The sequence below is a fragment of the Brienomyrus brachyistius genome, chromosome 9, assembly GCF_023856365.1.
Source record: "Brienomyrus brachyistius isolate T26 chromosome 9, BBRACH_0.4, whole genome shotgun sequence".
NCBI classification, from domain to species: Eukaryota; Metazoa; Chordata; class Actinopteri; order Osteoglossiformes; family Mormyridae; genus Brienomyrus; species Brienomyrus brachyistius.
In genome coordinates this window covers 20,992,684-21,015,201 of record NC_064541.1, presented here as the reverse complement: position 1 = coordinate 21,015,201, position 22,518 = coordinate 20,992,684, and the positions used below count along the sequence as shown (strand labels likewise).

General features: G+C 39.7%; 3 protein-coding genes across 4 annotated transcripts; 1 reads left to right on the top strand and 2 right to left on the bottom strand.

The window, feature by feature from the left end:
* Nucleotides 1-77: 77 nt before the first annotated feature.
* Nucleotides 78-3,354, top strand: c9h6orf62 (chromosome 9 C6orf62 homolog). The gene is made up of 5 exons (XM_049025294.1): nucleotides 78-1,274; nucleotides 1,444-1,620; nucleotides 1,723-1,848; nucleotides 2,037-2,171; nucleotides 2,495-3,354. Exons 1-5 carry the CDS (start codon nucleotides 1,146-1,148, stop codon nucleotides 2,618-2,620), a joined length of 693 nt encoding a protein of 230 aa, XP_048881251.1. The 5' UTR covers nucleotides 78-1,145; the 3' UTR covers nucleotides 2,621-3,354.
* A 1,610-nt stretch (nucleotides 3,355-4,964) lies between these two features.
* upp1 (uridine phosphorylase 1) lies at nucleotides 4,965-13,638 on the bottom strand. Of its 2 annotated transcripts, XM_049025921.1 has the most exons (9): nucleotides 13,527-13,638; nucleotides 13,247-13,361; nucleotides 11,605-11,646; nucleotides 11,220-11,337; nucleotides 9,050-9,208; nucleotides 8,226-8,340; nucleotides 7,778-7,987; nucleotides 7,297-7,443; nucleotides 4,965-6,533 (listed from the first exon to the last, which is right to left on the bottom strand). In XM_049025921.1, exons 3-9 carry the CDS (start codon nucleotides 11,640-11,642, stop codon nucleotides 6,394-6,396), a joined length of 927 nt encoding a protein of 308 aa, XP_048881878.1. In that variant the 5' UTR covers nucleotides 11,643-11,646; nucleotides 13,247-13,361; nucleotides 13,527-13,638; the 3' UTR covers nucleotides 4,965-6,393. The 2 variants fall into 2 exon arrangements, with proteins under 2 accessions (XP_048881878.1, XP_048881876.1); XM_049025919.1 differs by having other exon boundaries at nucleotides 13,247-13,618.
* Nucleotides 13,639-14,881: 1,243 nt separating this feature from the next.
* Nucleotides 14,882-21,689, bottom strand: gra (granulito). Its single transcript, XM_049025922.1, has 7 exons — nucleotides 21,564-21,689; nucleotides 20,820-20,905; nucleotides 18,679-18,737; nucleotides 18,382-18,455; nucleotides 15,921-16,023; nucleotides 15,547-15,605; nucleotides 14,882-15,407 (listed from the first exon to the last, which is right to left on the bottom strand). Exons 2-6 carry the CDS (start codon nucleotides 20,896-20,898, stop codon nucleotides 15,573-15,575), a joined length of 348 nt encoding a protein of 115 aa, XP_048881879.1. The 5' UTR covers nucleotides 20,899-20,905; nucleotides 21,564-21,689; the 3' UTR covers nucleotides 14,882-15,407; nucleotides 15,547-15,572.
* Between the last annotated feature and the right edge of the window lie 829 nt (nucleotides 21,690-22,518).

The window sequence follows — 22,518 nt, the reverse complement described above, 5'->3', positions numbered from 1 at the left end:
GTGTCGGCTAAGCTAACTAGCGCTCCGCGTTACGTCCGTCTGCCGACTCCTCGGCTCGAGCTCGCGCGCCTGGCTACTTCGACATTAATCGTCAAAACCATGGCGATGGGCGCATATTCCGTGAAATCGCCGCCGCGGGGTCGCCAGCTCGCCGGCTAGTCGACGTACTCTAACGCAGGGATAGCTGTCTAGCACACGGTTTGCTGGGGACCGAAGCGAGGACGGGAGATGTAAAAAAACGGCGCTGTTTACTGGGAGCTAGCTAGGCCGCCATTAGTAACGCACGTCACAGCCCCATAGTAATATGTAGGTAGTTTCCTAACCAGCCGTGCAGGTCCCATGAGCACTTCAGCTACACCGTCACTATGAATGCAAACACCGGTGCTGACTCGATGCCACTCGATGTAAAGATGAGCGTCTCATTTTCATTTGCACTCCGGAATTGTGTCCTCCCGACATCTGAAATGACCTGTCGTAGTCCTGTCTCTCTGTCACTCTCTTACATTTAATAACAAGGTGGACGACACAGTGTAAAGTCGACGACTAGCTATATACTGAGCCGTAATTTTACTCCAGCCATGGGTGAAGGCGAGAGAAAGCAGACATAACCGGTATTTGTTCGTCTTGCTGTATTCCGAGATCTACCCTGAAATGGCCAGCTTGTCTGTTTTGATTTACCAGAATCAAAACAATTTCGATCCTCATTTGCTTTGTGCCTGGCTATGAGTACTTTGTCTTGATTTATTTAACCGTTTAATGTACTGGTTATTTTGCAGCTTATAAAAAACTTTATGGACTGATTTGCTTGACATTACACGTGTTTGGGCTTATATCCAACTCGATTCTCATAATTCGTTGAAATGATCCCCTAAACAGTGGAAATGAAACCAATCAGTTGGCTAGCTACTTTAAGCTAGCTAACCCCCTTCCCCATATGGACCTGTTCATCGGTAACAAAAAATGTCATAGCCAACTTTATATTTGACACTGCATTTAGAATTAGGGTAGCTGTCTCACCTGGGTATTTTAGCTTTTGTTTGTGTGGTGTCCTTTATGGAAACTTTCCTCACCCGATGTTATAGTCAGGGATACTGATACATAGAGAAATACCGTGTAGAACAGTGGCTACAATCAGTATTCTGAAAATGGGGGACCCAAACTCAAGAAGAAAACAAACAATGAACAGATTACGTGCTCAACTTAGAAAGAAAAAGGAGTCCTTGGCTGACCAGTTTGATTTCAAGATGTACGTTGCTTTCGTGTTCAAAGATAAGGTGAGATTATGAGGGGGATCTGAAATGATCAAAGTGTGGTGTAATATTTAGGTGTTATATTTTCTGAAAATGTGTTATATTTTGCATTCTGACCAAGTAAAAGGTAGTAAACTTTCATCTGGCTGTGAAGTTTCTGCTCTTTAGGAGTGATTTTTGTTTTCCCTTTCAGAAGAAAAAGTCTGCACTTTTTGAGGTGGCTGAAGTGGTACCGGTTATGACCAATAACTATGAAGAGCATATTATTAAAGGTGTGCGAGATTGCAGCTACTCGCTGGAGAGCTCCTTAGAACTACTGCAGAAGGATGTGGTACAGTTACACGCCCCTCGCTACCAGTCAATGCGCAGGGTGAGTAGAGTATATGGGGAAACGGGAGTCCTGCTGACAGGCCGCCGGTTCTGCCAGGTCCAGCAGAAATGTGCCCTGAAATTTGCCCACGTTTCTCCTTAGGATGTCATTGGATGCACCCAGGAGATGGATTTCATCCTTTGGCCTCGCAATGACATAGAGAAGATTGTCTGTCTTCTGTTCTCCAGATGGAAGGGATCTGCTGATGAGCCGTTTAGGCCTGTTCAGGTGATGCTTTTTAACAAACACCCTTCAGCTGCTCTTCAGTTATGTTATGATGCTTCCTGCAATAATGTGTAATTTTCTGAAGTGGATGGCAAAAGTTGTCAGGTGGCTTATTTATTAAATTGTCATTTGAAAGATTCTGAAGTGCTTTTTGCTTCCAACCCCACATATATATATATATATGCATGCAGGTCAAGTTTGAATTTCATCACGGCGACTATGAGAAGCAGTTCTTGCATGCTGTGAGTCGAAAGGACAAGGCTGGAATGGTGATGAACAACCCTAGTCAGTCTATGTTCCTCTTTATGGACAAACAGCACTTACAGGCAAGTTTGTCACGATGGGTGTCTGGGTTTGGCTGTCAGAGCTGCATTATAGGAAACTTTGTATCATAAAACTTAAATTAAGTTTTAAATTAAAGGAACTTTCTGTCTATAAATGATACAAAAGCTTTTGTTCTCAGGGTATAGTTAAGACATTTTCAGCAAAATAACCGAGTTCAAGATTAAAAACTATTATTTAAGCAATTTGCATTGCTCAAACAACGTGTATTAACAGTATTTGAAGAAGGGGAATGTATGATTAATCTTGTATAAGCCGCAGAATGATTACATTAATAATTCTTATATGCGATCTTCCTTTAAAACAGACTCCAAAAACTAAGGCTACAGTCTTCAAGTTGTGCAGCATCTGCCTCTACCTGCCACAGGATCAGCTGACATGCTGGGGCGTGGGTGGGATAGACGACCATCTCCGTCCATATATGCCAGACTAGGGTGTCACCGTTGCCACAGAGGGAGAGAAACCCAAGACCACTACCGCAGGCTCACCTCCTTTCTGACACAGATAGTTTTCATCACTCGATACAAGTGAACTTGCGCTTGGAACACTCCTTTTGTTAGCCCATCTTCATCCAGGACCTTGGTTCACTCATTCTTCTTCTACGTTCCTGTGTATTTTTGTTTTGGTTTTTTTTTTTTTTTTTGCACTGATTTGTGACCATATCATGAATGATTGTAAATTTCTGATCTCACAGGTAAAATGTACAGCGTTTTAAAGAATTATTTCTATAATCTGTGTTGAGGGAGGCAGGTAAGCCTGGGAGGAATTTGTGCACAAATTTTGAAGATCAGAAAAGCCAGGAAACAATTATAATTTTTTTGGCTAGGCTTCATTTCCCCGCTAATGCTTTACTTGGTCTATTGGTGTCTCCCTAGCTTGGCCTTAGATTTTATCATCACTTGTCATATGTTACTGCCAGGCGATTCTGACATGCTCTAGGGTGCACAGCCTGGAAGGAAGGTGTGATGAAATCGTGCTGTGAAATTGTAAGGAAAAAAACCAAATTAAGCTTTTTTTCCCCTCTCCTTAAGGACATATTGATACCATGCAGGAAATGCATGGGCTGCAGTCTGGATAACAGAAGTGCATTTTGGGAATCTCTTTAGGGAACCTGTAAATGAAACTCTTCTGTACCTTGACAATAAAGCTCTGGAGATGCATTAAAAATGGGTCATGTTTTTATGCTTTTTATAAAATGTCTTCAGTGCTTTCTGGAGGAGAACTAAGTTGGCCAAGAGAAGGTACAGGTTAGGACATATTTTGGCTTCTTAAACTGTTGCACTCAAACCATTGTTCTGAAAGAAATGGTCCTAACCGTGACATTGGGTGTGTCTGACAACCACACCCTTGTCTTATCACCAAAGCATTGTTCTTGGCACACCTAGAAACAGACACGGATTACGGACCTGGCCAGTGGGGCCGCTGCCTAGGGGCCCTTGGGGTGCAGGGGGCCCGTGGGGCCCCTAGCCCAAAACAATTAAAAATACACTGTTGATAAGCATTGCAGTTTGTCTATTTTAGAGGGCCTACATTCTTTGATCCTCTGCCTACAAGGGCCCCTGACCCTATAGGGATGGCGTTTGGCTGCCAAGGGCCCTTGAATTGTGGTGGTGGGGGGGGCCCTCGCTAACATTTTGCCCAGGGGCCCACACAACCCATAATCCGTCCCTGCCTAGAACTGCATATTAAGCTGTACAAATGAATTTACAAAAATCTAAAAAGGCTACAAAGAGTATGGGGTTGTGGATTATGAATGATTTTTGAACATTACAGTTATATACATTATAGTTTTCTGTTAAGGTTAGCACTTACAGTAAAATCCTATTATAACGGACTTCAAGGAACCTGGCAAAACAGTTCGTTATATTAGTCACGCTGTATGCCCAGAACACAACTACAGGACACCATTTACTCATGCCGCACCCCAGCAAACACTTTACCTGACCAGATGCGTGACTATTAGTAATCCCGACTGTGTATCTACGCTGGATATCTCCGGCACGCCACGCGCCTTGTAGGCGGAGCCTGCATGTCCGTTACAGCGAACAAAACTGCAGGGAAAAGCGGCCCTGGGGACCAAATTGTTTGTCCGTTATAAACGGAATTCCGTTATATGCGAGTCCGCTATATCCGATGCTTTTTCTTCATGTTCTTAAAGGCACACGTCCGGGACCAGCGGACCTCGTCTGTTATAAATGATATTCTGTTATAAGCGAGTCCACTATTCACGGGATTTTACTATAGGAGCTTGCTGGAGTGATACGCAAACGTTTGATTTAGCTGATTCAGTTCACATTCTGATGGGAAGAATTATTAAAATTCCATTTCACTGTGGTCAAAGTATTAGTTCTTAATGGAATTCATGCTTTATTGAGCTGAAGCGTAACAACATTAGGAAGAGAAACAAGTAGAATTCAGCAAGTCTAATTGCTTATTCTATTAAGATGAGCATTTGAATAAAAAAACAAAACAATTTTCACTCCAGAGCTCCGGAACAGACAAAGGAACTAGAAGAAAGGAACCGGCATCTACTTTCAGGTATTTTCAGATATAATGTCCTGTGATTGTACCATAGGAATTAGGCCTATTCAGTAACAGGCATACTCACCTTGCCCATGCATGTTTTTGTTGAATAATTCTTAAGATTCAAACTGCTCTTCTTCGTTTTAAAACATTACTGATATAGCTCATTAGGATCAAGGCTTTATTTTGTGTGGATTCAATCAATCACAAAGAAAGATAAAATGAATGGGGGAAATGACATCCAAACTGAGAAATCCAGTTAATTGCTGTTTATTTCGTGTTACTGCGGTTACAAAAAAATTGCAAGCACCATTTGTCCATACATGTTTATGTGATTAGTCACTGGCATTTCAAATAATGTAGAAAACAGTCATTTGCTTAAAAACCCTATTATTTTTTAAAAAGCTCCATGTAAAAATGACTATACAGCCAGGGGGGTGGGAACTGGGTGGGAGGGGCATGCACCCCTCCCAATGGTTAATATGGCTTCGTTCATGCCCCTCAGTACACAGACCTCATCATTTAAGTTGTGCGCTGTATACAGCCGTATCAATTTTGTATTGACTTGACATAAAAAGCCCACAGAGATGCTGGGAAGGAAGAACATGTGCATTTTGGTCTGTGCTTTTTCACCATGAGAAGAATTCAGATACTTAACATATTAATTACTTAATTTGGTTTTCAAGTTTCCATTAAAAATCTTAGTGCACTTGTAGTTTAATCGTCATCGTGCATAATACGCTGTGCTACACACTAGTGAGTCCATCTTGCTTGTTTGGGGATTCAGTGCAGTTCAGCATGTGCCAGATTTGCACTTAGTGCTAAACAGGAATTTTATTCCAAAATAATCCCTCCATAGTATAAAAAAAGTTTCCTTTGCTCTATTGCAACCTCGCCCATACCTAGTACCCAGTAGTACCCACTAGTACCTAGTACCCAGTAGTACCCACTAGTACCTAGTACCCAGTAGTACCCACTAGTACCTAGTACTCAGTAGTACCCACTAGTACCTAGTACCCAGTAGTACCCACTAGTACCTAGTACCCAGTAGTACCCACTTGGGGCCACCTTTTGCTAAATAAAAATCAATATTAATCTATACCCTCAGGATATTGAACTCCACACATAATCATACTCCACTTCACTGAGTCTTCCCTGAACAATATTTATGGATCGTTAACTTGAAACTTTGAAAAGGCAGAGCGTTCTCTGAGTATTCTTTATCTCCAGCCGATTTTAACTGCCTAATTAATCGGCAAGGTTTTAATGAGCTGCATCATTTGAAATAATGCATTTTATGAGTTATACAATAGTTTTTTTTTTTTAAAACAAACTCTTTATAGAACGATCACTTTAAAAATTCCAATATATCTTTTTACTATCACTATCTTATAATCAGTTATGTAAATTAACAGGTAGTGCAAAGTTATAAAGCAAATTATTTCATTTTGGCAAATGCTGAAATATTAATAGTCATAAGGTTAAATGAGCATGATTTGCTTTTGGTAGCATCTATTTGTTGAACTATGTAGTAAATATAGAGCATCAATAGCAGTAATATCTGAGGAAATCTTTCCTAAATAAAAGAGAGTGTAATTCATATATAATGTAATACTGCATCCAAAGTGTCCTGTACAATGACCTTGGAAAATCTCTGAAATCAGCTCTGTTCATCCCTGCTTCCTACACTGCATTCAGTTTCTTCTTGATGTAGCTTCCCACCAGTCTCTGCGGACGTAGCTGGTAACCCAGAAGTAGGTCATGGGAACTTGTCATCTGATCTCCTTGCAAACGGTCCAACAGCGTGACACACACAACGGCACCTGGAAGATGGAAGCCGGAGGGCATAGAATACAGCACTACAGGACAATCCTCTGACATCATCAAGGGTAACGCCTGAGGAACAGGTTTGAAACAGGGAAACTCCCAGAAGAAACATACATCTCAAGCCATGAAGGTCCCTCACAATACAAGTGCCCTCTACGCAGATGCAGTAAAATCTTGCCAAGTGATGAAACACTTCTTCACCATGACATAGAATTTTGTGAATTTTCGGTTACTGTGTTAAATGAAAATTAGGAACTTTCAAAAAAGAAAAGTCTAGTTTCAGGGTCCCTTAAGTTATTAATTAATTATCTTATGTCATGTCATGGTGATTAGACCTGCATGGACACTGAAAAGGGGGGGGACAGTTAGGACGATTCCAAGGGCCCCTGAGTAATATACTTTCATGGGGCCCAAAATCTCTAATGACACCCCTACAGACTGCAGACCCGTCATTAAAAGTAATACACTTGCGGCCTACATTCATTTTCTCACACACACGCACACACACATACACACACACAGGTTTGTAATGATATCTTTGTGGGGACTCTCCATTCATTTCTATGGGGAAAATTCTAAATCCCAACATGGCGACCTTAACCTCTACCCAACCCTAACCTTAACCATAAGTAACCAGACAAAATACGAGACTTTTGGTGATTTTAGTGCATATAGACACAGATACAAACACACTAAAGATGCCACAAACCTAACAAATAGCTATACACACAAAAGACTAAAAACTGTGGGACACTGTACCTTGAAGGCCACTCATCTTACACATGGCGCCAAACACAGTGGATTCCATCTCAATGTTCCGGACACCGGCCCGGTAGGCCTCATTCAGGTAGCGCCGCTTGTCTTCCTCAGAGTAGGAACAGAAAGCACCGTCCAGACGGGCTTGACCTGGAACCAGATAACAGCTTATCATACAGCTCACCCGTCCAGCATGATGAAGTCTGCTCAGGCTGGACCTAAAGCTGCCCCTGACTGCATCAGTCATCTACTCAGCTTTACTTTTCTGACTCATGTTTAAGGGTGGTGCTGGTACAAAAGAATGTGTGCAAAGAAAAAAACTGACTATAAATAAAATGATTAAAAATGCGTTAAAAATGATCATCATATACATTCCTTTTCATTTTGGTTAGATTACACATGAGAGTAACCATAATAATTCTTAACCTTAATAATAATAATAATAATTCTTCCATAAAAGCTAAAGGCTGTGTGTGATCGACACCTTCATAAAAGTCCAGAGTGCACATGGTGTCGCCGATGACCGTCTCAAAGTCGTTCAGCTGCTTGCCGCACTGCAGAAGCTCCTCAGCCAGCGTCTCGTCCAGGGCAGTGCTTCTCAACACTTTCTTCCCTAGGATGACCTGCTCAAACTGTGGCACAAAACTACCATCCACAGCCTGCCTGGTGATGACCACAGTGCCTGGCTCGAGGCCTAACAGGAGAAAAAACAGAGGACATGTGCAGTTCAGCCTTATGGCAAAAAAATAACATCAAGCTCATGGATGATGCATGATTTCTCCTCCCAGCCTGAGATATGCAAAGTTGTCGAAGCGACAACAGCTGAATCTCACGTCTAAAAAGGGGCAGCATGCTGTCTCAAACCTCTATAAACAACCTAAGATACTTGGACAAAATAAATGTTCGCACAGCAAATGCGCGTGGATCTGTACCTATGCCGCCGGAGGTTCCAAGGCGCAGCAAAGTGACGTCACTGCACCGTGCATGATGCAGGAGCTTGATGAGTTCATGCAACATTATTGCGATGGAGGGGACGCCCATGCCATGCTGGAACAGGCGAGAAGACCGACTTTACACCTGAGACTCAGAGCCACAGGCACAGCAAACTCAAGGTTCCCCATTATACTGCAGCACATGCAATTCAAAAAGAGATGCTTGGATTTTTTTGGAATGTCCCAAGTACAGCGACACTCACTAATCCCCATGAGGAAGCTGTCAGTTTTTGCTCTCCATGAGACACAGACAGGTGTGAGCGGGTTTGAGCGTTACAGTGAAGGGGCAGCCACCTTGGTCTTGCTCAGGGAGCTGGGGGTTAAGGGCCAAGTTCAAGGACCCATGGGTATGTGACTATTCTGCTGAGGCCAGGCTTTAACCAGCAGCCTTCTAGTCACAGGCACAGAGGCTTAGCTCACCGAGCCACACCCTCCTCCATTATCCATATTAAACCTCACAAGATTACTGTCATTGTGAGAAATTATGACCCATGTGACATATTTCAGGCTAATATCCATCCATCCATCCACCCACCCATCCATCCATAATTGTGCTATGCAGGGTTGTGGGGTCCCGAACATTTCCCAGAAGTGACAGGTGGAATGCAGGAACTAACCCAGACGTTCCCATTGCAGGCAGACAAAATTTAAAACCGATATTTTTCAGTGGAAGCACCTTGTTATTACTGCATGTGAGACAAATAAAGATCAAATAAAAACATCTGGCATTAATGAATGAGAAATGGTAAATGCAAACCACTTACACTGACAGATAACACAGGTCCCACTTTGTACATGGCGAAGCGGTCGGTGCCAGCACAGATGTTGGGGTATTCATCCTTTGGGTCTCCCAGCTTAAGTTCTCCAGCAATGAACTGTATGAATGACTTCATTCTCGATGAACTTCCCCCAACACACACAAACTAACATGGAGCGAGAGGAGAACATTGGCATCTTCAGCTCCGAGTTACCCTCAAGCTGCAGCTCTGAATGGGCCACAGATCTATGCCCAAATTTGGTTAATTCTATGGACCCCTTCCAAAGAAAAGTGCACTGAAGTCCATTACATTTATTTATCAGACGAATTTTGTAAAGTGAAGCACAACTGAGGAAAAGCTAAGGATGACCTCAGAAAATCGTGTCGGGCAGCAACCCTGGGGCTGCTGGGGTTAAGGGCCTTGTTCTCCAATCAAATTCTAAGCAACCATCAATTGGCTGTTCATGGAGGAACAGAATCTATATAACGCCAAAAGAGCAGCTTGAATTAGGTTGTGATGAGTTCTGAAACCAAAGATTAGGCCACTTAAAAAAAAAAAATTGGTTCTAACCCCGCCCGACCCGCCGAAATGCCTCCGACCCGAATTTTTTTTTTTTTTTATTTCGTTAAAATCGCATGGAAAATGCCCAAGAATGACGAAATTTGAATTTCCCGCGCATTCCACATCGACGTTTGATCCACATTGTGTAATCCTAGTCTTAGAATGGTTTCATGAACCTAAATCTGTCTCTACCTGAGATGGGCTGGTGCAAAGATTTAAATCTGGGGAAGTGATGTGGTGCATGTTCTTAAGTACTTGTTTGTAGAGTTGCATTTCCTTGTTCAACCATTCAGGTTCCGGTATTTTGTAAATTCCTCATGTTTTAACATGTTTTAATACACTTTCTTTCTAGATATATATTTTAAAATCTTGGTTGTTCATTTAGAATGGGAATGACAAACAGAATATTGGTTTCAAATAGTATAATTTTTATATTCACGAATGAAACATCAGCATAAAGTATCCAAATCCATAGTTGGGAAGGCATTTATGAGATACACATGGATCAAGGAATTTACATTCTTGTATTTTCTTACATTTAATATATTTGAAACGCAACAAACGAAGAACTGAGGCGTACTAAGTAGGTCTGCTCTCTTCGGTATGTATTTTCAAATATGTATTTTCTTACATATTTGAAAGTCCAAACAGTCAATCAAAATTTGTAAAAAAAAAAAAAAAAAAAAAAAAATTATAAAAAAATCCCTCCCGCCCGACCCACCCCCTCCAAAAAAAAGGACGAGAACCAATTTTTTTTAAAGTGGCCTTAACAGCAATATACAGCAGTGAAGAGACACAGATCCGGACTTGATTTCTCAGACAAGGGTAGGCTTATATTAATAAATACAAAAATTCTCCGTGACGATTATGTAGGGCAGTCACTTTCGATTATATCAATAATCGAGCAATTTACCAATTAATATGAAATTTCATTGAGTAATCATTTATATATAATATTAGAGGAGAAAAGTGAAAGAAAACTGGTGATTAAAGACATCTTACTCTGTGTAGAAAGATTTCGTGTTTAACAGAGATAATACTGAGCAGAGTGATTTGACACTTGGTCCGGATCTGGGAGGCGATCTCCCAGGACACCATCCGACTTCTCATTAGGAGCCCCCACGTTGTCAGGCCTGCATACAACCACGTGGGGGCCATACAAACTACTGAGTATGATTTTAAGTTGCTTCAATGAAATTTCTGCAGAATGGACTAGCCTGCTACATCATGTTTTCACTTTGATTTTCGGGGTGTCTTTGAATTCAGCCCTCTGTAGGGTGATAATTTTCATTTCCATCAAACGATGTGGCATCCTTTCATTCCTAACACATTACCCAGTCTACATCAGTATAGATATCCAGCATGATTTTTTCCCATTGAGATCTGATGTGTTTTCAAAGTGTTCCTTTAATTTCTTTGAGCAGTGTATATAAACGCGCGCACCATATTTGATTTGACCTTCAACTAAACAATTCAAATTCGGCATTGGACAGAATGCCGTGGCTACCAGTCAAAACGGGGCTACAAGTCAAAGTCATTTATACAGATTCCATAATGTATTTTGGTTTGGCCATTAGCCTCTTTAGCAAAGCAGCTTTTAAAATGCTTCACTTACCTTCACATCCCCGAACATTGCTGGTAAGTCATGTGTTGCTGTTCCCAGGTCAAAATGGTACAAAAAATCCTCCTTCATTAAATCTAAGTGTGGATTTTTTACGTAACTGGGATTCGGGCTACAAAATTGGTACGGAAAAGGGAAAAGAAAAAAAAATCACAAGGGTTTTTTTAATTCACAATTTGAAATATCTTTATTTAAAACATTCTTCTGTTATCTGTTTTTAATAATAGTATTTTATTGTAAAATACAAGTATGGTGGAATCTGTAAGCCCATTTATACAGAATCCAGTGTTGATGTGCCTTAAATTTCTGCGCATGTTAAATTCCACGGGACACTCTCTCCTTCTTGGGATTATGCGCCCGCCCACACGACGCTTCCTACCTTTTGCCGGTCCCGCTCTGTTCCAGACCAGAGGCCATCTTGCTAAAAACAGAATTTTAGAGTTTTACTTTGTTTACTTCAAGATCTGTTCCAAATCACAATTTTCTTCTTATTAGTAAAATACCCAAACACAACCCAATAGGCCTATGCAACAAAATCACTAGTTGTGCCAGAGTTCAACGCCGTGCGACATTAAGTGTGATTATTATGAACTGATTCGTGCCAGCCAATACTCCCGTGCAGAGACATTTCCAGGGGCAGGTGCACGAACACGGGGGCGGGAGATCCCCATTGTAAATTTTGCACCCCCGCCCGTTTGCATGTGCTGGCGATTTACCCTTTGTCCCGGCCGTCCGTCATATCCCTATTTTTCACGACCTCATGTTGACAGTAATGCGGAGTGACTTGCTTTATTATAATTTTACCTATGTAATATCCAGGCAGAAAGACAGGTGTTAACGCACCACACACAATTTTTATTTATATATATATATATATATATATATATATATATACATACATACATACATACATACATACATACATACATACACACACACACACATATATACACATATATATATATATACATATACACATATATACACATATATATATATATACATATACACATATATACACATATACATATACATATATACATATATATATACATATATACATATATATATACATATATATATATATACATATATATATATACATATATATATATATATATATATACATATATATATATATACATATATACATATATACATATATATATATAAAGACTGCACTACTCGAATGCATGACCAGACTTTGGGTTATGACTCATTTGGCTTATAAATGCGCGCGCCCTCTTGCTATAAAGATCGCAATCTTTTTTTTTTAAAAAAACAGAGTTTTTGAACAATGTTAACTCAGTCTGTTAGTGACAATACTATACCAAACGACGGTTAATTCATTATTTAATAATAATGATTGCTTACCAATGTTTCGTAACTTTCATAATTTTTCGAAATGAGCAGAGCGGAAACTTGGTTATTTCTGGACAAATTCCTCAGGAGCGCCAGTAAAATATACTGTACAATTAAACCAAGGAAGTTAAGGTTCTTCACTTTATGTCTTAAGACAAAAAACACAACGTGTCCACTGAAAAACTGAACTGTGTCAATAAACGACTGCAAACGAATCTATAGTTGTCACTAACAAACTTAGGCGGAGAAAAGGTTGATTTGGGTTGATTTGTTTTCTGTTTAATTACAGTGCGAGTTCCCTACGTGGCAATAGCTGGTATGAAAGAGGGTGAACCACGACAAAGTGCATGCCAGTCTCAGGTTTCCTGTTCACTGGTCAGGGTCCATGCCAATGAAGTTTCTAGCTAATAAAAAGATCAGGGATTAAGTCAAGTTTACCTGGCTCTTGACTTTTTTTGCTTTTGAAGGAAGATTGGCATCGGGACACAAACATTATTAAAAGTTATTGCCCCGAGTGATCGTACCTATAAACGCCCATGGTCCATATTATGTGGGTTTTTCTCCCAAAATTGCCCATCACAAACCATCCGAGATTTTCAATGTCCGTAATAAGCGAATTTCTTGATATGGCGCCTATTTGTGCAATGAAATATACTTACCCTATATGTTGATCGAAGATGCCTGGAATAGGGTGCGGTACAGTACGTGAGCTTCTTCTATATGCGGTTAACGGGGAATAAGCTTATCCCATCAGCATTCGACAGCAGCTTTATTCTGCATGAAGAGTGGTCAATATAAATGGTGACGGTTAGGTCTGTAGGAGGATCTTAAAAACACCAGAGCTGCCAACGGAAAGTAAACGTGGCAAACGAAGAGTTTCGTTATCGGTTAGTATTTTAAATACATATTAAAACTCAATTTTTTATTAACGTAGCCTACCGAAACGAAGCCACTCATCATTATTCTCTACGTTTATTTTTGTACCAGCTTTTAATTCCTATATGCGGCACATATAGGTTGCAAGTATACATGCTCAAATAAGGTTTCACTACACGAAGTTTGTTGATATATTTATATAATACAGTTAGAGATGTTCATAGCGCCCCCTAGAGGACTATGCGATACTCAAAAAACAGCGATTCCGGGAAATGACCGTCGTCGTTTGTCAGGAAGCCGACAGAACTTATACAAGACAAACTGTTTGGAATATTAAAAACCTCCCTTGCCCCTTTAGTTTGTAGTTTTTAGATTCAAAAGCATTAAATTATTTTGCGTTATCTATCGAGTGTATATATATATATATATAATACATACATATATATATATATATATATATATATATATATATATATATATATATATATATATATATATATATATATATACAAAAAAAGGTAATAAATTTGACAAAATGAATCAACGACTATTTAAAATCCCTCACCTCTTCACTGGTTGTGATGAGTGTTTTGGGGAGTGATTACACTACCAGGCAGAAGTTTCTGCACACCATAGGAATTTACCAAAAGCATGTAACACCGTGTCTGACATCCTGTGAACTGGTTGTTTGGAGATGGTGTAGTCAGATTCTAAGCTGTCCATTAACTTTAAATGCACTTGTTAACTCTTATTAACTAATTTTCCTCAAATGAAACAGCAGTATTTAATGTCCCTTGTAGAAAGAATGCCTCATTTTCTCTGCTGTTTTAACCACTAGACTTTGATGAGTCAAAGATATTTTATTGCTAATAAAAGGTACTCAAAAATGGTGAACATACTGTAAAATTATTTATGTTCAGTAAATGTTACGTGAGTAGAATGCAAATGTGGAAAATCGCAGTGTGTGCAAAAGCTTTTGACAGATAGTGTATTACCCCATTATCTAAACTTCCCTCTTATCTGTGAAGTGTTTTGTGACATTTAAACAAGGTATTAATTCATCGAATAATTTAAATTGACAGCTAGCTGATTGTTCAAATTATTGGTGACATTTAAATGGTTAAATTTCAAGGTCACCAGCAACCATTAAAATGATCTGTCAGTCGCCCAGGAAATTCGGTGGGCGGGCTCTAAACACTAACATTACATCTGATTGGTTGCCTTGCAAACTAAGTTAAAACAGATCAAACTAGTTGACTGAATTCTAATTTATTACCGCATTTGGTCTTTTCTGTCATGGGGCTGCGTCCATCCCAACTTCTTCCACTCACTTCCTGTAAATGCGCTCAGTCAAGACATTTAGTGACATCTAGCTGTTCCTCAAATCCAACATGTACACAAAACCACAGAATCACATCTGCTGACAAAAACACACCTTTAGTGTACTATAAATGCCAAGATCTGCCTCCGAACAGAGGCCATTTACAAACACACACGCACAAACGAGAGACCGTAACCATTAGATTTCAAATTAAGTAATGAAATATTGCAAATTCACAGTTTCAAAGTAAATTACACCACAAAACTCCACCATGAAGAGGAAAGGAAGATAGTGTGTTCACACAAGTGTACAAATTGTTTAAATACAAATATAGTTCAAAAGACTATACAAACAAAACAAACAGCCCTTAAAACATCTTCCTCACCACTAGTCCCCCCCACGTTTACTTGGCTATTACCTTTGCCAAAATTAACGTTAGTAAATCATTATTACATAGCCCAATTAACATACAGGCCTGTGAAGCATTACAGGATGTCCTGTATAATGACCTCGGCTACACAGCGACGAAGCATGCAGGCCTCCTTAAACAGAAACATGCGAACTGGGGCTTTTACTCTTCACCCGACGACTGAAGCAGCTTGAATTCCTCCATTACAGTCAACCTTAAAAAAATAAAAGAAAAAAACCACACAGATCTAGGTGCCGATTCAGAAAAAGACTTTCAACATCTAATTAGGAATATAGACTAGATTAAGTCGTACACATTACAGCAAGCAAACATTTATAGTACACACTACTTACATATCGTCTTGTATTTGAAGGTTCCATTAGAAAAACAACACTGACACATCATCTTCTCTCTGTAGAGGAAATACGGTAATATGTCATCATTTGGTAATACGCTGGATGGAGGAGAACAAAAAACATTTGTACCAATACATTACATTTCTTTGGCATGAATTCCCATCCAAGGAGAACAAAATATGCAAGAGATTAACAAGTGTGTCAGTTACTTATGAACATCTTACTTATGAAAAATCTACTTGCATGGGTGACTGAAATGCCAGGTTAATTAGTGTGTTACAGTTTTATATTTTATAAAATATACGTTTTGGGGTGTGCCCAAAAAAAGGAAACAATGGCTCATTCAGAAGTAAAATACAATAAAAGCTCACTGGTTTCTCCAGAACAACTGGATGTTCTGGCAAGAAGTCGGGCTTTCTTTTAGCGATAGGCGAGCTGGCTAGCTTAATCAGAAATTCCCTGCTATAGCAGATTCTTTCTAGAGAGATGGAAAAATATTGTACTTCAGAATAGCTGACACTGAGAATTCACATCTTAAGAGCCAAAACTGTTCATACACAGCTGATCATATCTGTGGTCAAAAAAAAGGCAACAGAACTAGATTTGGTGGTGTCAGAAATGACAGGTCTGTATTTGCGGACAGCCTCTCATTTGGTCTGCCTGTCTAAGCCATACTTGTCCCACACTCACCAACTTGTACAACTTCTAGTAGAACTGGATGGATCATCTGGTAATAAATGTGTCTTTACTTAAATGCTGCGAGTCTTTGTTGTGATGTGGGTCTGAAAGTACACATTCATTTATTGCACATTCCAATTATATGACAATTCGCAGAGCCTTTCCCCACCAATTAGGCGATTTCCTTTATTTCTTGCCGTATGTCTTGATGTCCATGTTGGAAAATATCAGTTTTATATGTTTATGATCTATTTCTTTTTTGCACCAAGACCAACATTTTCTGTGACATAAAAGCAAGAACTGTGAGAGAGACTAACGGTAAGGTGAGTATTGGTTAGGTGCGATAATGGAATATTCGTGCACGTGTTTGATGGTCTATTAACTTAAGTTCAGTTCTTGAGCTTTGAATAAAACTTTTATGGTTTAATATTTATAATTCAGATCATATTGATCCTGAATGATCTGTTGATTTTATAAAGTAATAACGATAAGATTCATCAAATACATTTGACTTATCACATTCATAAAATCAAATGTAATCTACTTTCACCCTTCCCTCTGCTGACAATAAACGGCATCGCTATATTGTCGATGATCAGTTCCACTTCAGCACCCATACATTGAGGGGTGGCCAGTCTTCCCAAAAACAAAAATCATACTGCAATCTTTTTAACAGTCAGAATCCACAATTTGAAATAGGATCTTTGTTCCCAACTTTGAAATGTAAGAATATCCAGACTCAATAAAGCCCAAGGATGTCGAGTCCTTTTCTGGTACCAGCTCCCCATCTGCCATGCCCATATTTATAAAAATAATTCATTGTGGACACAAGAGTCACACAAGAGAACCTGTGATAGAGACATGATACAACTTGGCCAATCAGAACAGCCATCTAGCAGGAAATCATCCTATTGGTCTGAGAACGTAACACGGATCCACATTGTTACCCATTGAAGTTTTATGTGAAGCTTGGAAACATTAGTAGGACATAAAAGATTATGATCTCTACGATCCACATGAAAAGCAGATCATGGAAGTCTTCAAGATCAATCATGACATAAAATCATCAGATCACCCACCCTACATGAAATGCGTCCGCAAAGCTTGAAAAAGAACTCAAACTTTTTGATGGATATCGTCTTAATGGGAATAAGTGTCAAAACAACCTTTTTTTTGCCATTACTTTCTGGTACTGCTTCAATTCTGGGGCGATCTATCTCAAAATTTTATCAGTTCCATTCCAACTCTGCTACAATGCCTCAGCAAAGCTTAAAACAGATCAATCAAAGGGTTATTGGATTACAGTCTTAATGTTGTCAGGTGTTTTATTTTTTACTATCACTGTGTGGTACTGCTACAATTTTAGTGAAATCTGTCTAATCAGTTTTATTTCCTCACCCATTCAATGCATATCAAAGTTTGAAAAAAATCCAACAAACAATTTTTAAGTTATTGGCTCGCATACCATAGTGTCTGTGGTGATGGCGGACGCAGCAAAAAACTGGTGCTACAACCATATGTATTCCCTGAAGGCCAGGGAATACAATAATCAGCCAAGAGAAAAGTTGAGCATGATGCTAATTTGTTACTGTTGCCTCTGTTACACACAAACCCCAGCTGTAGTGAGCATGCTCACTGGAGAGTACTGAACGCTGACATGCAAAATAGGATTCCTAAAGCCGGGCACACAACCATATTTTCATTATAATGTGACAGTGTAGAGATAAATAGTCCCAGCAAATTCTGCAATAACATATTCCCCTTTGAATAATGTATTACGTCTTTATTCTCCAGTGACTGAAGAAATGCTAATGTGTGAAAAAAATCCTTATATATATATATATATATATATATATATATATATATAAATAAATAAATAAATAAATAAATAAATAAATAAATAAAATTTGAAAATTCAAGTGAAAGTCACTGGAGAATATTAAAGTCCTATAGTATAAGCAATGCATAAAGAGTGAGCGATACGGTGGATTTCAATGTGTGTACTAGGTTTTGGTTTAGAGATTGTATAACACCAGTCTCTACATTTATGCTAAAATGGTACACTTGTTATTGGTTGAATGCTTCTGTGTTATCTAACTAGGGTGCTTCAATTCCAAAAAGAACCAAAAAAAGGAAACGGTTCCATAGAAACACTTGCCTTTTTTAGGTTTTCTCTGCGTGTGAAGATGGATAATTTCATAAAACTGATCCACCCCAATTCCATTCATCTGTCCAACAGGAAAATCTGTTAATATGCAACCAAACCCTATAATTCTTATAAACACAGAGAAAACTTAAAATATCGACCTAAAACTGCATGATTTTAATATTGAAAATGCTGCTTAAAATCATTTTGATTCTAAATTACAGGCAGTTTTAAATTCTATAGACCAGTGAAACACCAGAATACACTGACAGAACTGTATACCAAACCAACAGATAAAATCGTACGGGTTTCTCCTTTATGTAAGGATACAGCGTTCTTTCAATTTCTCCATTTCTTCGTGGTTCTAAATTTAGGAGTAAAGACAGGATTAACATACTGATGACAAATTATAAAAAGTCAACACAGAAAGGCTGCCATGGTGATTAAACTATCCTTAAATAAACATAAACAGCCCTGAGGTCTACATATACAGCATGAACAGCCGATAAACAACCCGACCCAGACCTATGAGGTCTACATATACAGCATGAACAGCCGATAAACAACCCGACCCAGACCTATGAGGTCTACATATACAGCATGAACAGCCGATAAACAACCCGACCCAGACCTATGAGGTCTACATATACAGCATGAACAGCCGATAAACAACCCGACCCAGACATATGAGGTCTACATATACAGCATGAACAGCAGATAAACAACCCGACCCAGACATATGAGGTCTACATATACAGCATGAACAGCAGATAAACAATCCGACCCAGACCTATGAGATCTACATATACAGCATGAACAGCAGATAAACAACCCGACCCAGACATAATCAAACTTGAACTCCCATCTCCTCTAACAGGATAAATTCATACATCATATTTTAAAACCCTGTGAAGGTGTTTAATATTTTTGTTATATTTTTAACACCATCAAACATTATACTATTCATCTGTGATACTAAAATGTCAAAGCATTCAATAAAGCATCATTCCCAGAGCATAATGAAACCCTGAACGCAAACACTTACTTTCTGATCGAAATATGAGAAGGCAGTTAAGTTTAATTTAAGAATTTACAGTCTTGTAGCAATCTTGAATAAGAGGCTGCACAGGTTTGGAACCAGAACGGTACTTTAATAAAATAACTATCCACAAAGCACTACTGTTAGCCGTAACCCATGCAGCCATGTAACACAAGCAGCTAACAATGTACACCCACATGATCAAACATGCATCATAAGCCTGGGCACCTGCTTATGTACCCCACAGGTACCCCAACTCCCCTTGCTCATTAAAGGGGTACGCCACCCCCAGTAAAGTTATCACAGGATTATCATGATACTCTTCAGCTGTAGGTGCAGGATGCTACTTAAATAATCTTTGATTACACTACATGCTGCTCGTGTTCTTGAGTCGGTGCCACCAATGCATTAAGGGCAGGATGACGCTCTCTCCCCAGAATCCTGTATATCTGGTTCAAACAACTCAGTCAAATATTCCGAAGACTGTAGTGCTCATATACTGCTCATGCATGGCGATCCATCAGGATACGCAGAAATCCTTTACCTCTCTAGACCAGGGGTGTCAAACTCCAGTCCTGGGGGTTCGGAGTCCCATATATTTTTTGGGTTCCCCCTCATTTAACACACCTGATTCAACTCCTTGCACCTCCTAGTGCTAATTACCACAACGCTCTTGAATCATTTGTGGTGGAACAGGGAAAGAAGTAAGCTACACAGGGTTCCGGCCCCCCAGGACTGCAACTTGACACCCCTGCTCAAGAGTCACCAGAAATGCACTTTTTAAACTTAGATTTCCTGGTGAGACAGGTTTTGAATTCAAGTGAACATCACTTTTCTTTTCTTTTTACTTAATTTTCAGGACAGAAAAGGACTTAACTAATCTATAGGCTGGGGATCTGAGAACAATATGGACACTGATAAACAGTAAAAAAAAAAAAAAAAAACTTAATTACTGAATTTTTTAGTGAAACATCCAGAAGAACTTTCTAGCATAATTCCAGGCATTTTTCTCCAACACTTATTTTTTTTTAAATAGCTACAGAAGTGATGTGTGTTGCACACTAGTGCACACCATTACAGATAAACTGGATCTACTCTTTTCAACGGGAAACGCCACACCTGCAGAGTGGGCAAAATGTATGGCTCCCAGGTTGGCTGATCCAGCAAATACTTTTCCTAAGACTGGCTTAAACTGGGTTTCCAAAGCAGAAAAAAGACGCGAGAGTGAGCAAATAGCAGTGATCATGTTCTTTAAACTAGCACACAAGGTAGGGAAATTTTAGTAATTTTTTTACATTATTTCCTACGTAAAAGCCATGATTAACAAAAACCAGTCAGCATATTCCTATATTTTAGCAAATATAAAAATCAAGGCAAGGTATCAAGCCTAATAAACTCGTAATTTACCCGGATCGATGTTCAAGCGCCGGAGCGGCCTTGCGGGCTCCAGATGCTTGTTGTAGATCCTTCTTTTTGACAACTCCATTTTTCTACTTAAAAAGAAAAAGATACCCGATAAAACCAAGACATCAACCAAAAACCACCCACAGCACTTGCTAAAACGTACATCGCTTTCATGCAAAAACACCTAACATTGTAAGCGTGCATTTCTGCGCCCTACAACTGATGTAACTTTGGAAAAACCTTTCTGACCAACGAAACGTATCTCGGTCGCAGGTCTGCGCTGCTCCCAATGGTCCAATTTCAGTTTACTAAAAGATAAAAACCAACAAAACACGCTAGATAAACGTGTTGGGCTAAAACGCACCACGCCGCAGCTGACAAGCGCAGGAAACAAAACTTATTAGCACCGATCGCCCATCTCGCCTACAAGTCACAGTAAATACATCTTCTCGCTCTCAGTCTGGCCAGATATTCATGTTCTATCCATGTCAGAAATGTCTATCGCCGAGTATAACTGTGAACTGCATACGCGCTTACGGCGCCGAACAGATCCCCCGACTACCAGGCCAGCAGCTGCCCCTACCTCTCCGCGTCCACCGCCGGCGAATACTTCTGCTATGTTTAATACTTTTAGTTAACTTGGAAAAAGCTTATTGTGTGGCTCAGGATAAACATTTGGCGAAATTGCTTATCCGCATACAGCTTGCTTTGGTTAATTTAAAAACAAAAGAACTTCTGCAGGCACACCTGCCAGTTCGGCGACAGACACAGGTCCGCTCCCCCCCCCCCCGGCACCGACCCTGGCCGGACTGGGAGCTGCGATGCAGATGAGGGCTTGTCCCGGGTTCGTCCCGGGTTTCCTCACGCCCGATTCGGCCTGCGGGGGGCGTTTATGCAGCGTACGACAGTCACCGTTACAGATAAACCTCGGGATTTTATGACTAAAGCTGCTGGCGATTCGACAAGTTTAGGATTAGGAGTCGTGATAAAGATATTAATAATAATAATAGTAATTGATACTTTATTGACCCCCTGTAGGGAAATTATCTTTACGCCTCCCTCAACTTGTTCTTTGTGGAGTAAGTTGACCGCGAAGGGCTGCCACCCGTAGTGGCGCCCAGGGAGCTGGGGATTAAGGTTAAGCTTTTAAATGAGGGGGGGGGGGAAATCAATATTCACTTTCATGGCTTACAATGTAGGTATTAAAATCATAGGATGTTACCTGCATTCACTATGTAGGACCTCAAAATCCTGGGGATGGATGATACACAGATGATACACATGCAGATGATACACAGATACAGCTGCCGCATGGTTAAATATCACCAGGGGGCGCTGCGTTACACAGGGGAAAGTGGGTAATATAAAATACTCGTATTGATGACATGTCCTTTTTACGGAATAATTTTATCCGTGTTATTAGGTTGTGATATGCTTAGTAACCTGCATCTTTTCAAAAACAGGTGGATTTGATAGCGCAGCTCTAATGCACTTTCTTTTTGTCACGAACTGTTCTTTTTGCTCATTCCCCACACTAGAAGTACCGGTCCACGAAATATTCATAATTCATTATTGATTCTGCCCCTTAGATCGATTTTTCTTTTCCATAAAAAATAACGTTGTTTTGCTAGTCAGCAAGCTCAGCAAGATTCACCGTTTTTCCTGAGTAAAAAGAAACATTGAGACTCTTTTTCCTTATTGC